The sequence below is a fragment of the Apiospora kogelbergensis genome (assembly GCF_038363985.1).
Source record: "Apiospora kogelbergensis strain CBS 113332 chromosome Unknown utg000006l_segment0_segment0, whole genome shotgun sequence".
NCBI classification, from domain to species: Eukaryota; Fungi; Ascomycota; class Sordariomycetes; order Amphisphaeriales; family Apiosporaceae; genus Apiospora; species Apiospora kogelbergensis.
Genome location: NW_027117423.1, coordinates 2,078,438 through 2,093,296, shown reverse-complemented (window position 1 = coordinate 2,093,296; position 14,859 = coordinate 2,078,438). Strand labels below are relative to the sequence as shown.

Sequence of the window (14,859 nt, the reverse complement as noted above, 5' to 3'; positions counted from 1 at the left end):
ATCACCAAAGGTCGCTCGGATACAATTTGCATCCGACCCCGCACCCCCTTAATGATTGATTTAACGTACACCACACTCCCATCTCACATCCATATTTCCGAATCTGTGACATCGATTACCAATCCAATCCAATCGATGCAAAAAAGCAGTCAGATTGCAACGAGTGGTACGCGCCAAAGCCGCCCTTTAGTCTCTCCAGGCTTCCAGGAGAGACTCCCGTACCTTTCGTGGCTTGGGATCCAGGAAGGACTCGGCCAGCGAAGGGCTGGCCTCAAAATCAAACCCCCCATCCTCGCACAGGCGGCAAACCCCGGACCACGCAGCCTGCAGATTGTCTTTCGGGGCGGATGCATACATCTCCCTGTGGCCCGGTAGCTCCGAAACATGGCCAGACTCCAGCTTGTCCATGCTGTCAACCACGACCGTGAACGTATTCCCTGTCGCCTCTTCAGCAAATCCCAGGAACTCATTCCACGTCACCTTGTCGCCGACAATGAACGAGTCCTTGTCCCACTTGGGCAGCCCTACGAGCCGGGCGACATAGCGAGCAATGTCGGAGCTGTATGTGAAGACGACAGGCACGTGTCCGGATCCTGGGATAGCGGCTGCTCTGTGGGGTAAGTCGACGACGAACGTCATTGGAGACAGGTACGATTTGATCTTGGGCATCAGCCAGTAATCCATGAATAAACCGGTGTGGACAGCTGTCCACTCGAGAGACGTGGCATCGAGTGTTGCGAGCACCGAAAGTTTACCCGGAGCGAGGTAGAAATACGGACATGCCCTAAAACCAACAGTTGTTACCATCTGCATCTCCTCATCGCCAACACATCGTGCAAGTGAGGGATATCTGACGTACTCTTTGGTGAGCTTGTTACCCCAAGCGCTGGGGATGAAACGCTTGGTGCATTTTGACTGCTCGGCAGCTTGGATGAGATTTAGTTCGGGGTCGAAGCTGCCAAGTGGGTTGATCGTGCAGATAACCATCTCGATCTTGTTTGCTTCAAGCACCAAAGTGAGTCGGCTCACATCATTGTAATCAACGGCAAGAAGTCTGGCCCCAGCTCTTGATTCCATATTGTTCGCCTGATAAAACGGCTGTGTGAGATTTCGACCCGACTCAGGTTCAGAGTGAGAAATTGCTTACATCTCGAGTGAGGACAATGACATGATGTTGGCCTGTGACTACCAATGCCTCCACGATGGCGAGCCCCAGTCCACCATTGCCTCCTGCAACTGCAATAACGACCATGCCAGCAATGTATGTTCAGAAAATGTGTCAGAGTCTGTTTTGTCTGGTGCGTCTTATAAGGAGTCTTGTAGGGATGAGATATAATACCTTGTTTTTCTGTTCTTTCAAATGCTCGCCATTGATACTCTGATTATATATTAGTTCAGACTAGTGACAGCCCATGATCGTGCTAATAGTTGTTGTCCAACCAATATCGTACTGGCAGTCCAAAAGCTCGGAGGCTATTTGTTTCCGGTGCTGTAAGCAATGTTATCAAGCAGGTCTGGAGCATGTTTCGCATCCGCATGTGGCAAGAATCGTCTAGGTTATATGATCGGAAGCAAAATGATTTATTCTGATTATTAGCCCAGGCTGTTGTAAGGTATTTGAAAGACTAGTCAGCATAAAATAGAATTCCTTTCATCCTTGGCCTATGGCCCTGGTTCGTTTCTAGACGAAAGTACGGTGGCCTCAAATGAGACACGCTGCGCAGCTTGGATTATGACTGGTGTAGAGGCTCACGGGATATGTACCTGGGTATCTAATCTTGGGGTAATAAGATAATTGCCATACCTGAGAAACCTCGCCAGAACCAGGTCTATTACTCAACCATCCATTTCGCACTGCATACAATTGGTGCCCTATATGCCAAATCTCGTTGCCGGGGGAGGGGGTTATGAAGGCCAGATAGTGATACAGCGCCGCAAGATCTCCCCATATGTGGATTCGCTATTTTTGTGATAACAAAACTCGAGTATACCTAAGAGTCCTGACTTTTGGAAGCTACTAGAGATATGTAGACTCTGTTCGAGTTCGAAAATAATGTGGTCATGCAATCAACTGTTGTGGGACGTTGTTTCCTGGTTGGGTTGAGACTTGCAAACGAGGCATCAAACGGATAGACGAGGGATGTTGCTCGCGAAACCTAGATTGCTGTGATTTATCTTAATACATTGCTTGCCCATGAAATATTACCCAGAAAGCAACCATATAGCCGGCTAGATGTTTCAATGATCGCCGCGAAGTCCAGATACCGCAGTCTCTCTTGGGATTCTTTGTCTACAGTGCCATAACCAAATTTGCTGAACCCGACTTCGTCAGCTCACCTCACGCGGGCCATTCCGTTTTCTGGCTCAAGTCAACATCCATCGCAAAATAACCCTGGTATACACCGCAACAACGTGTCTGCCACCATGGTATACAAGTTAAACTTCCACGTCGATGGCGGGTGCCGGCGCAATGGCCTCGGCGAAGGCGTCATCGGCGACGCCGCGGCGATCTGGAACTCGCGCTACCGCCACATCTACCGCACCCGCATCCTGCCCGCCTATTCGCCCGTCGAGCCGCCGCCCACGAATCAGCGCGCCGAGCTCTTGGCCATCATCATGGCACAGCAGTGGACCCTGGAACGCTACCAACAGCTACGCGGATACCCCCGCATCAGCGTCCGCATCTACTCGGACTCGCAGTACGCCGTGAAGTGCCTGAACATTTGGTTCGCGAAGTGGTCTCACAACGGATGGCTCAACGCCCGGGGCCTCGAGGTGGCTAATAGGGACCTGCTGGAGCACGCATTGGCTTTGCATGATGATGTCGAACAGCTGGGGTCGGTTCGGTATATCTGGATTCCCCGAGCGCGGAATCGGCTTGCTGATCGGTATTGCAAGCAAGCGCTGGACCAACAAGAGTGATGGATTGCGGAAAATAGAAACATGCCGTGAGTGATTATTTTGTGACTGCGGCGGGCTCAACGGCGCATATGGATACTATAAACAAGACGATGGTACTTGGTTGGCATTACCCCTGAGTCTATTATGTCTCAGCCTCTCACTTTTATTCCTGCAGCGAGCTATAACAGCCAGAAAGCAATGAAATGTATTTTTATCACTTGAAGAGCTATTGATACGTACGAACGATAATGAGCTATGATTCTTACTATAAATACTTAAATCTTACCTCTAAAATTAACTAAAATTTAAAATTAATTATAAACTTATATATAATATAAAAGGCTTATTAGTGATATAATACTTAAGTAATAGAAAAGCTATATCTTATTTATCTATAAAATTAGAGGTGTCTATATATCTTACTTAATTTTATTCTATATATCGATCTATATTAATAGCAGACTAATAATGATGCCATGTCCTGAGCCAAGGCTACTACAGGTCTTTTGCATCTTACCTCTAGGAGTAAATTAACCGTTGTTCCGTGATTTTCCTGCCTCGTTACAGAACGCGCCTTGCCTGGGTTTATAAAAGGCGTTTACACATTTGATCTGTGTATAAATAGGGGCAATGCCGCCGTACCACACCTTCTCTTATCTTGCAAATTTTCACCATAGCTCTCAAGGGCTCAGTGAGCATATATCCTGCTTATTATAAGGGGCCTCTATCCCAAAACACCAATGGAAACAGTCAGTACACCAGATCAAGGTCGAGGATTTGATTGACTGAGTGCGCCTCAACACGGACTTGTAACCACGCATATGCATCACTTGAACACTGGCCTTACCGAAACACCGTGTAGCTAAGAGCTGGAATAGCCGCAAATCCCCTAAATTAACCAATGGTGATTACTATTAAGACTTGAGATTTTGGGATCATCTTTACGGGGGTTGGCTAGAGAGAACATGCATCCTTGGTGGGTTTCCGGGTTATGCTTAGACCGCTGCATGCACTGCATACTATGCTCATCAACTTGACATAAGTCTTTGAGGTACAAGCCAGTGCCATAAGACGATCCAGCAAACTGTTCGATATAGGCCGGACTATATTCTGGACACCCCGGCTTGTTCGTCGCCGACACTTCCCTAGCGTTGTTCCGTCGCAGAGTGGAGTCTACACCCCTGACAGATAAGCGGCCCAGTTGAACAGTCACCAGATATGCGAGTCCGAGTTGCGGATGCCGTCGGCCGAAAGTCTAGCCGCATACTATGCTCGTATGTCTACGACTCCAACCGGTGTGCTTACGCATTCATCCACGTGTGTAATTCTACCAGGCAGCAAAATCAAACAGCTTGTACTAAAAGCTTGCGACCTCCCAGACAGCGAAATTCGTTTAATTACATCCATCATTGACCCGAGTGTTTTAAAGGGCTTCTGATATAAGCCAACCAAGAAAATGACGAGTAACCAGAGCGACCGCATTACCATCAACACGGCCGATGGAACCATCGAGCTCGTCTTCGGCGAAGCAACGCCGGAACAGAAAGCGGAATGCTTCAAACAGGCAGGCCGCACATTCGTGCGTGGTATCCCTGAAGATCTGTGGACCAATGCCGAAGAACAGCTCGACCTATTACCTCTCCTGCAAGGGAAAGGGTGTCTGCACTGGTGCCTTTACAAAGCAGGGACGCCTAAGGAGATTGTATCTTCTCTGCGGGCAATCCGGCGCGAACTGCTCATCCGAGATGCCCAGGGCGTTCGACCGGAAACTAGCTACGACATCTGTTTCGTGGCTACCGATGAGAAGTATCGTGGCCATGGCCTCGCCTCGTTCCTGATGCGAAAAGTCGCGGAATGGTTCGACGGGCCCGGTGCGGTGTCTCTGACAACCCTCTACACTGCCGTCGGCCAGTTTTATGTGCCCTTCGGCTGGGACTTGTTACCCGCGCCGCAGGTGAGCTTCGACCTGCCGCCCGATGTGAGCAGAGGCATCCTTCAGCGCAAACGGGAAGAGAGCCCGTCATTGCCGACTCGCGTGGTCGGACCGCACGACGTGGCCGATCTCTGCAGCCGCGACATCGCGCAGCTGCGCCCGCAGGTCGAGGCTTACGACCTGGCTCCGGACACGTCCCTCGTGAGCACCTTGCCCATCCCCGAGCAATTTGAGTGGTATAGAGGATTGGCCAAGCTCCAAAGCGACAGCTGGTGCGGTGGGAGAGAGATTGCCAACGTAGGCGCTATATGCGATGCGGCCGATACCTGGATGTTGTGGCATCACGACCTTCGCAAGAAGGAGTTCAAGATCTCGCGGGTGAAGCCTAATTATGGGGACCACGAACAGACGAAGCAGGCGCTGGTGCAGCTCCTGCTTTGCGCGATGGAGGAAGCCATCTCGTGGGAGGCGACGTTTGAGAAAGTCGTGATTTGGGATCCAAACCCCGAGGTCATTGGGGCGCTGGAGATACTCGGGAGAGATATGGGCTTTACACCCAAGAGCGAAATGCGTGTAGGAACCAACCACACATCCCTTCGGTGGGCAAAGGACGAGAAAAGACAGACGGTCTTCTGGCCGAATGAGTACTACGCCTACAATTGATTTCGCTCTCTGTATCGGCAGACACGTCCATATTACTTACTTATAGCTGGAAAGGAAGGAACATCAGACTATTACCCCACGTTGTGGAGGGGGTGGGGCACTTTAACTGTGCAGCTTCCGCCGATCTTTTTTGGAACTTACGAAATTTCTATCCAGACATCCCAGCCTCCGTGCCTCCCTTCGTGTATTTTGGTGACCAGCGCAACAATGCATTCGCTCGTAGAACCAAACGCCTGGGTCGCCATAAAGCTGCCCTCGGAAAACCTGAGAGTGCTCCAACTCATTCCAAACACGTAAGAACCTCTCTAGAATGCCCTTGCCGTCCACCCCACCACTGACCTTGACTTTGTCCCCAGCACCATCTCCCTCGGCAAGTATGGATCTTTTCCCAGCAACTTGATCATCCACCGACCATACCACATTACGTACGAACTGGAGGACAAGAAGGACAACGAAACCTTTAACCGCCTGCGCATCGTACCCGCCTCGGAGCTGTACAGCGACATTCTGTCCTCGAGCTCGTTCCTAAACCCCGACTCGGCCAGCCCTGGCCCCGAGGGCGACGACGACGCCGTCGCCGATGCGATACCTACGGGCGTTGAGTATGCACTTGTTGACGCCGACTCGGGTGCGGTCGTTGCCAAGACGGACCGCGCCGAGCTCGACGCCGAGGCGCGCCAGAGCCTGACCATGGAGCAGATCGAGGAGCTCAAGAAGGACGTCACCGACGCCGGCCGCGACATCATCACCAAGCTCATGCTGTCTCACACCGCCATCGGCCAGAAGACCGAGTACTCGCTCGCCAAGTACAAGCTGCTCAAGACGAAGAAGTACATCCGCCGCTTCTGCGTGCTGCCCCTCGACGTGTCGATGTTGGATTACTGGTTGCTGGAGGAGAAGGACCCATCTAAGATCTTGGACCTGCGCGAGGAGATGATCGGCCTGCTAGGATGCTGGGCCAACGTGCATTTCGGCGGCGAGGCGCAATGCATGAATGCGGAGGAACAGGAGGCGGCTGTGAACGGCGCGAACTCTGTCACGAAACTCGAGGATTCCACTGGCCGCTGGTTGGTCGTTGACGACACGGGAGGCTTACTTGTGGCGGCTATGGCTGAGCGTATGGGAGTCCTATACCCTCCCGAGAAGGGCGAAGACGGCATCAACCCCCCACAAAAGCGACGGAGAGATTCAGAAAGCCAAGCAGAGCCCGCTGAAGCAGAAGCAAACAGTCGGTCACAGGCCCAACAGGCCGAGCAAACTCAACCACCCATGGGCAGCGAAAACACTAGCGGCCAAGAACAGATCCTTGCGAAACGCGTCAAATACCCGACAGGTGACCCAAGACACAAGGACGATATGGCCGTCCCTTATTCGAATTGCAATACCATGACGCTCATACACCACAACTCTCAACCTAACCTTAGCTTCCTCCGTTACTACGACTTTGATAACACAAACCCCACACAGAGTTTGGAACATCCACTTGCACGGCATTTGATGACGTTGTCCTGGTTACAATTACTGGATCCCCAAGCCGATTCCACATATGCAAACGAGCCGGCGAACATCGATGCCGACGAGTTGAAAACTTGGAAAGCCAACCGCCGGGGAAATTACCATCGGAAGCGACGCAGATGGGCCCGCATCCGTCACGTGGTCGATAGTACTCGTGGTGGCGGCTTCTCAGGCCTGGTAGTGGCCAGCACCATGGATCCTACCTCCATCATGCGCCACGCCGTGCCCTTACTGGCCGGGGGTGCGCCTATCGCGATCTACTCGCAGACGCCGGAACCGCTCACTGCTCTGCTGGATTGCTACAGTGTCGCGAGACGAGCGGCGTGGATTTCCGATCCGCCCGAGGAAGCTATCGGCAAGACCGCCGAAGAGCTGGAGCAATGGGCTGGCACCGACGAATTCCCCTTGAACCCATCTCTGGTTCTAGGAGCGGCGATGCAGACGAGCAGAGTGCGCAAGTGGCAGGTCTTGCCCGGACGGACACATCCCTTGATGACGAGCAAAGGAGGCGCCGAAGGCTACATCTTTACGGCTTGGCGGGTGAAGCCCGCAGAGGGCAGGGTAGAGGCGAGAGGAAAGGGCAGGACGAAGAAGGGGAAATCTGGCAGATAAGAAATGTCCTGAAGGACGGATAGTATTTTACAACGCATGATGTTCGGAGAATGGGATCAAGCCGAGGTATCGAAGACTTGGCTTTGATCTTTATATAGGTCGTATCATGATACCCCTGAATAGTCTTGCCAGCATTGCACGGAATACAGGTTATCAACCTTCATCTGGGGGGTGTTTATCGTGCTTTTGATTCAAGCCTTAACAATCTAACAAGGGCTCGCTGATTATATTGCTGCTTCACAAGCTCTTGCCCATGAACTTCCTCTTGGTGAAGCTCAACCACCACTTGCTCGGCTTTCCGTCGCCACCTTCTTCGTACACTCGTGCTAGTAACCGAGTTGCTAGCTCTTGTCGCACCTGTGAAAGATATTGCCGTAGTTGTTCGGCATCCTGTCGGTCTCGGGGAGCTTCGTACATCTGCGCTATCATTAGCCACCCAACCTTCTAGCTTTATTTCCCCCTTCCGATAACCCCCTTTCGAGCCTCATTGGCGGTGAAGACAGCCACAGCTACAGAAGTACACTTCCAGGGAAGGAAGAGAAAATAATCTCTAACTTACCTGGTTCAGAGGGAAGCCCGGGTCGCCGGGAATGGAGAAGTTGAGGTCGAGGGCGGTGTTGAAGACCTCCTTGGTGGCATCGCGGACGCCGTGCTGGGGGCGGATCTTGGTGAGGCACTCGCTGACGTAGAGGATGCCGTAGATGAGCAGGCGGTCGGCGGGGCCCTGGATCTCGAAGTTGCGGAAGAAGGTGTTGGCGCGGAACAGCGACAGCACTTCGTCGAGGATGTCGTACGACTCGGCGTCCGGGTCGGGCGACTCGTGCGGCGGCAGCGGCGGGTTGGGGAACGGGAGGGTGTAGGCCGGCCCGCGCGTCTTGGTCCGGAGCGGCAGCAGCGGCACATTGCCAATCAGGCGTGGAGGGTTGGGGTCCTCATTGAACATGGAGTTGTAGGCCTATTATGCCCAGCCAGGGGGAGGGAGTTAGTTGCCGGCCGTTGTGGTTGCATGGCGGTATCGCGGGTCGTGATTGACTAAGTGCAGGGACAATCCGGTGTGCACACTTACCGGCATCTTGGGCGAGATGTCACCGAAATCGTCGGTGATGCTCAAGCTTGACAATGGCTACGGTTGAAGGTATCGTGTGTCGTGATGTTCGGAGATGGAGCTCTCCTTTGGTAGTGCCTTGCCTTGCCGGGGGCTGATACTCGTCCAGTGGCGGGGCTCCTTGCTTGCCCAAGGCTGACGTGGGATCCACACACAGCAGGATACCTAGACTGTAAGAGACGTCACTTCCCTGCTCGGGGATCGGTTCAAGTATTTCCCGGCCCAGTCTGACTCACCGCCACGGTCGGTAATTTGTTAGGCAGCCACACATGGAAGGATGGCTAGGATGGGGCTTGTCCGCCGCCAGTCAGATTCGGACACACCAAACACCTAGACACCAACTTCTGGGTCATGGGTCGCTAACAGCAAAAGCCGGCTTTATGCGGGCTTCCTGCGGGCTTCCGTGGGTGTTGGGTGTGCCAGGTGTGGCACCTTGGCACCTGTCTCTCACTCCTCCCATCCGTGTCACCGTCTCGTCTGGACTGGAGCCCTAGCCGGCGGCGCCAAGTACTTTGTATCTTTTCAAATTGAACGAAGAGCTGTAACGTGATCTGGCGATTTAGCGCGCATCGACTCAAGGAACGACACGCCCCGCTCTTTGCTCGTTTGTGTGTATATTTGGCCACCCCTCGTCGCGCCCACATCCACCCATCCTCCAGCTCTTTCCCTTCGGTTTCGTTTTCCCGCTCTGGCTGATCTGCGTCTCGAACTCATTGCGTTCCAACACCCCGACACACTCACAAGTCGCGATCAAGCCTTTGTCGTTCACTTCCGAGATATTTTATCTTATCTTGCCTGCATTGTTTTTTTATTGCGCAATCATAAACCAGCGACTTGTTGGAAGCCTGCGCGAGTCACCACCACAGGCCCTTGCAGTCCAAACGCGTCATAGCATTCCAATTGTCGCAGCTACAAGGGGTGTGCCTGAACCACACAAACTCCCCCGTCCGAAGGTCAACTTGATTGCTTTTTAACGCAGTCGCGCTGTCAATAGCCACAAAGAAGGACTAGTAAGTATATGCATGCATTCTTTCTTCTGTCGGATATTCTCCAACCCTGCTTTCATTACCATCATTTAAGGTCTTGACACTTACATATTCCAGTCGCGTTGGACTCCTTCAGACCAAGTCAAACCTCCCTACCCATGGCGACCGTCACCATGAGTACTGCAATAGATACAAAGCGCGTGCGCAAGGTGCGCAGAAAGCACACAACTCCCGAAGTCGGCTCGCTTTGGGATGTTCTTCACGATCACCAGGGCACTTCCCTCTTTGTGCTTCCCATCTGCTGGACCGATCTGCACCCGAAGCTATTGAACTGCCGCTTCCAACAGTTACCGCCACAGAAGACGCCAACACCTACGTCGTCCCATTCACCACGAAGATCACCCCGCACCTCTCCCACGATTGTCACTCTAGGCAGAGACTTGGACACATTATCATCAACCGAGACGCCGCGCAACATGCTGACCAAGAACCGCGCCCTTCGAAATGTCATGTCCACCCTATTCCCAACCCATCTCGCGAAGCCTAAGACGTGCGCAGAGTTGGACTTGCGGTTCGGTGGTCGTTTCTACCCAAAGGCTGTCCGGTGTCAAGCTCTTTGGAGACATCCTGATGCCGCCATGTCATTCGATTCAGCCACAACCTGGGCTTCCAACCGGTCGGCCAGTCAGCTGATATCTTCCATGCACGTCAATTTCGCCAGTGACGAGCCAGTACTGGCATACGTCAGCCGAAGCAACCTCGACCACATCCGCAGAAACTGCTTTCGCATAGCACCCGGACCAGGCCGCTCATATAATGGCCCGGTGCATCGACTGCAGATGCTACGCTCTAAGAACCTCATACCGAGTAATTTGGATGAAGACCAATACTTTGTTGCCGTCATCATAGCCATGGCGCAACATTCGATATACGGAGATGGCCCAAGAGGGGCGCACATCGCGCCGAGAGACGTGAAGGTCCGCTTGATGACAACTTGCGAGGAAGATGCTGGTTTCATCATTTACGCGGCCACAGTTCCAGCCGCTTCTCTGATGATGTTCCACGAACCGCACAAGGCGCCGGCGAGCGATGCGCAGATCAAGGTTGACTACACGCGCGTTCCGATATGGCCCGTCATGGGTCTCAAGGAGCGACTTGGTCAGGCCCTCGGTCGAGACGTTGTGGGTCATTTCGACGAGCATAATATGGAGATGTTCGAAGAAGAGACTCTTGCACCTATTCCCGAGTCCGCATCACCCAAGCGTAGACGCGATGTCTTGACAGAGGTTCTTAACGCGAGCTTCTCCGAGGATCGCGAGTCGAGTCGCGACGGAAATATTGGCAAGCGAAGGTGTCTTGAGGAAGGTAGGGTTGGCGTTGTCCGATAGCCCACGCGCGTTTGGAATCCCTTTGCAGCGTTGCGTGCTTTGAGGGGTATGGTTGCTGAAACTTGGGTTAACAGGTGGTGGTGAACTTGAGGATACTCCAGCAGTGGTGCTGGCTCGCAGCGCGGCCTGGCGCGAGTTTGCGAGGAATGCTGAGAACGAGGAAAACGAAAGATTATGAGGGATGGGACATTATTATCTATTGATTTTCTCCAACAAATAGACGGAGAGGGCATCAATCAGATCAAGAGCCTCACGGCTTGTGGATTTCGCGCATTCGCAGTCTAATGGGTGTTCAATGCGGGCTTACACGAACGGAATCATGGGCGTTTAATTGCAAAGGACATTGTACGCAATCAATACTGATGGGATGTATGCATGGGGGCATACACATGGCACGACGGGCATACTTTTGATAATCACTTCAGCATTCACATTGGTATTCCATTGTATGGGTTATGACGACGGGTGAAATAGGGAATGATATCAATGCGAAATTGACAAGCTGAAGACGTGAGCATTCTTGGTCCAATGAGACAACACTCACGCAGATAAGCGGCTTGTCGGATGGCGCAAGTCGCGACTTTACGAGAGCAGCTTTACCTTAGATAGACTCGTACACTACGAGTAAATGATTGATGAGAAGAGCTTATTAAACTTGTTCACCTTGCTGCTACAATTCCACAACCACGTTGGATTAGTTCATTCTACCATTGAGTTGAGGGCCACAGGCTTCACTTGTGTCGCGATATAAAATATGTCTATTGGTTTATGTTGGCTATTGAATACAGTCAGGCAATAGCAAGAAAAAACTGGTATAGGGGGTATGATAAAAAAAGACAAAGACCCAGCCAACGCCTTGATCCCATGCAAACCCCCCGCAAAAAATGAGGCCGAGACACGAACACCTTTAGAATGCGTAAATGCGTAGATGGCCTCAAGAAGCAGAGAGGAATCGAGATGGAAGTCCGTCTGCTTGAGGGGTCTTGTGGTTGTTGAAGACAAAAGAAAAGGAGAAAGTCAGAAATAATCGTGTCGAACGTCCACCGATTTGAAACCGATCAACTAGTAACCCCGTTCATTACTTCACTTCTTCTGTCTCGTATGGGCTTTCCGGGCATCGAGCGCACGCTGATCTCCCGCGAGTGACAGATCTAGTGCTGCTCCCCGTTGGGACCCTGGATGTTCTTGCCACCACCGTTGCTCATTTCACCCGCCATGCGGCCGAATTGCCACTCGGGTAGCGTGATGCCGGTCTGCTCGTTGATGGTGGTCATCAGAGGCGGCAGCATTTGGTATATGTTGCGCATGGTGGAGGCGCTGTCCCGTTGTCCTCCCTGCTCGCCGGCGACGGAACCGGCCTCGGGCCCCGTGTTCCAGACGCTGATCTTGGGTTGCAATCCGCGGATGGCCTCGGCGTTGGCCTTGGCCAGCTCCACGTACGTGCCCTTCTCGATCATCATGTACGACAGCAGGCCCTGGGGTCCGCCGAAGGCCTGTGACATCTTGGCGTAGGCGTTGGCCTTCGCCATCATACCCTCGGCCTCCTTGAGCTCCTTCTGGAGCTTGGCGTCGGCGTTGGTGATGGCGGCGTGCGACCAGGCCTCGGCGTCCGTTCGTGTCTTGTAGGCGCCCGCATCTGTGGTGCGCACCGACTTGTCATAGGACGCCTTGGCGTCGGCCGTCACCTGATACGCCTTGGCATCGGCGGCTTGCTGGGCCGACTCGCGCTGGATCGAGGCCTTGACGACGTCGGTGGCACGCAGGCGCTCGAGCTCGGCGGCGGCGCGCTTGACCTCGACGTCTTTCTTCAGGTCCTCATCGCGCAACTGCGTGGCGCGCGTCGCCTCGATCTTGGAGATCTCGACGTCACGGTCGAGCATCGTCTTCTTGGTCTCGAGGTTCGCCAGGGCATTAGCCCGCTCTACGTCCCGATCCGTCTTGGCCACCGCCGTCTCGGCGTTGATCTTGGCGATGTCTCGCTCTTGCTGGCCGTGGCGCTGGGCCTCACCCACGTTTCCGCGGAGCTGAGCGTCGGCAACATCGATACGGGCCTGGTTGGTAGCGCCCTCGTGTGCTTTCTGGGACAGTGACTGGAAGTAGTTGGAGCCGACGGCGTCCTTGAGCTCCTTGACGTTGGCGTTGTAGATCTTGAGGCCGAACTGGTCCAGCTCGACCTGGATATTCCGGAAGATGCGGCGCTTGAATTCTTCACGCTCGGTGAAGATCTCCTCCATCGTCATGCTAGAGACAAGGACTCGTGTCTCACCTTCGATGATGCCCTTGACAATCTGATCCAGCCCATGCGCGTTGGCAACCTGCTTGGAGGTGGTATCCGACTCGGAAAGCAGCATGGCGTACTTCATCAGGGCGTCGCCCTTGTCCTCGTCGAGGATGGGGTTGTGACCATCCTCACCGACGGCGAGAGGGGCTTTCTTGTGGTGGCCCTTGGCGTTGGCGCCGCGGCTGTTGACGTCGGGGCCAATAGTGAAGACGACGGGAAGGAGAAATTGAAGCTTCTCCTTGGTCATGGCTTGTAGGTTCATAGCATAGTCATGCGGCTGGACGCTGAAGCGTCGGCATCGCTGAAAGGGCCATACCCAGGCAGCCTTGGAGATGAGGACGTTGGAAACGCCCATGCCAGTAATGGCAAGGTACTCATCGGGAGCCGCAATTCTGTACGACATCTTGGCGGATTATGGATGATTGGGTTGAATGTAGTAGTAATTACAATACTGTTCCGATGATGTATCGGCACGGCACTGAGGTGCAGGCTGTGTGGGTGTTAGAGAATATTCGTTGTTTTGGGGAGTGGGGGAAATGCAGGTTTAAGTATGCGTTCAGTAAGCGAAGGGAGATACCAAGTAATCAACATACGTTTATTTGCCTCCTGGGAAAGAACAATAGGTTTTGGTGATTGTGAGAAGGTTTGCGGTCACCCAGGCGTCTCAAGGTGGCTTGGCTATCCTGCAAACAAAGAGTGGCCTGCGTACTAGAACAAAGTACGTGTGTTTTGTAAGTACATGCAGCCGATGACTGACGACTTTGATTTCGATAAGTATCGGCGATATGCTGGAGCTGGAATGCGGGAAGGAGGTTGGATTGCAGCTGACTTATATATCCGGCACACAACACCAACATGGCCATACACTGCGCCCACCCCCAGCTCGCACTGGCATGCCAAGCCTTGGATTATCGATCAGTTATCAGCCTCGCCTGTATCAGGCTTCGGTCGAAGAGGGGCTGTGTTGGCCACGAGGCTCTCCCGAGAGTGCCTATTCGCCTATTCGCCTGATAGGGAAGCTTGAAGCCCCCGGGATGCACCGACTGCACCGTGGCTTCCGTCTGGAAGCATTCTAGTGGAGATATAGTCTCCACCCCCGGGCACCGGACCCTGTGCCTGCATCTGGGATCCACTGGAATCAACTCACTTCGCGCTTTCTATGTTTTCTATGGGCAACTCGGCAGCCACCGATTTTGTTGTGCGACTGCTACTGCACTTGGTGCATCGAAGCTGCCAATTGCATCTTGGCCAATGCCTTACTTGATACGCAGATTGGACCGGAGTAATGCGCTTATTTGGGGCTCCATTGTCAGCTTCGTATCGAATTCTTGGGTCATGTTACACATCTTGTATGCACTCCAGGCGGCAACATGCAATAGCGACCATCGTTTCTGCCCAACCATGATAGCTTCTTGAGTTGCATCAATGCCACGGCATGGCGCTCGCTCGCTTCGGTCTTCGCTTTGGGCCATGTT

At 53.1% G+C, this 14,859-nt stretch overlaps 7 protein-coding genes across 7 annotated transcripts; 4 read left to right on the top strand and 3 right to left on the bottom strand.

Moving 5' to 3' along the window:
* Positions 1-186: 186 nt before the first annotated feature.
* PG998_009523 (isoflavone reductase like P3) lies at positions 187-1,077 on the bottom strand (the record flags this gene model as incomplete). Its single annotated transcript, XM_066876339.1, has 1 exon — positions 187-1,077. The coding sequence occupies one exon, from the start codon at positions 1,075-1,077 to the stop codon at positions 187-189; it is 891 nt and encodes a 296-aa protein (XP_066728495.1).
* A 1,347-nt stretch (positions 1,078-2,424) lies between these two features.
* Positions 2,425-2,922, top strand: PG998_009522 (ribonuclease H1; the record flags this gene model as incomplete). Its single annotated transcript, XM_066876338.1, has 1 exon — positions 2,425-2,922. One exon carries the CDS (start codon positions 2,425-2,427, stop codon positions 2,920-2,922), a length of 498 nt encoding a protein of 165 aa, XP_066728494.1.
* Positions 2,923-4,357: 1,435 nt separating this feature from the next.
* PG998_009521 (uncharacterized protein) lies at positions 4,358-5,497 on the top strand (the record flags this gene model as incomplete). The annotated part of the gene is made up of 1 exon (XM_066876337.1): positions 4,358-5,497. One exon carries the CDS (start codon positions 4,358-4,360, stop codon positions 5,495-5,497), a length of 1,140 nt encoding a protein of 379 aa, XP_066728493.1.
* Positions 5,498-5,704: 207 nt separating this feature from the next.
* PG998_009520 (uncharacterized protein) lies at positions 5,705-7,624 on the top strand (the record flags this gene model as incomplete). Its single annotated transcript, XM_066876336.1, has 2 exons — positions 5,705-5,790; positions 5,854-7,624. 2 exons carry the CDS (start codon positions 5,705-5,707, stop codon positions 7,622-7,624), a joined length of 1,857 nt encoding a protein of 618 aa, XP_066728492.1.
* A 237-nt stretch (positions 7,625-7,861) lies between these two features.
* On the bottom strand, positions 7,862-8,696 carry PG998_009519 (ARP2/3 complex- 21 kDa p21-Arc subunit; the record flags this gene model as incomplete). The annotated part of the gene is made up of 3 exons (XM_066876335.1): positions 7,862-8,041; positions 8,184-8,579; positions 8,691-8,696. The coding sequence occupies 3 exons, from the start codon at positions 8,694-8,696 to the stop codon at positions 7,862-7,864; spliced, it is 582 nt and encodes a 193-aa protein (XP_066728491.1).
* Positions 8,697-9,888: 1,192 nt separating this feature from the next.
* Positions 9,889-11,103, top strand: PG998_009518 (uncharacterized protein; the record flags this gene model as incomplete). Its single annotated transcript, XM_066876334.1, has 1 exon — positions 9,889-11,103. The coding sequence occupies one exon, from the start codon at positions 9,889-9,891 to the stop codon at positions 11,101-11,103; it is 1,215 nt and encodes a 404-aa protein (XP_066728490.1).
* Positions 11,104-12,254: 1,151 nt separating this feature from the next.
* On the bottom strand, positions 12,255-13,787 carry PG998_009517 (SPFH domain/Band 7 family protein; the record flags this gene model as incomplete). Its single annotated transcript, XM_066876333.1, has 1 exon — positions 12,255-13,787. One exon carries the CDS (start codon positions 13,785-13,787, stop codon positions 12,255-12,257), a length of 1,533 nt encoding a protein of 510 aa, XP_066728489.1.
* Between the last annotated feature and the right edge of the window lie 1,072 nt (positions 13,788-14,859).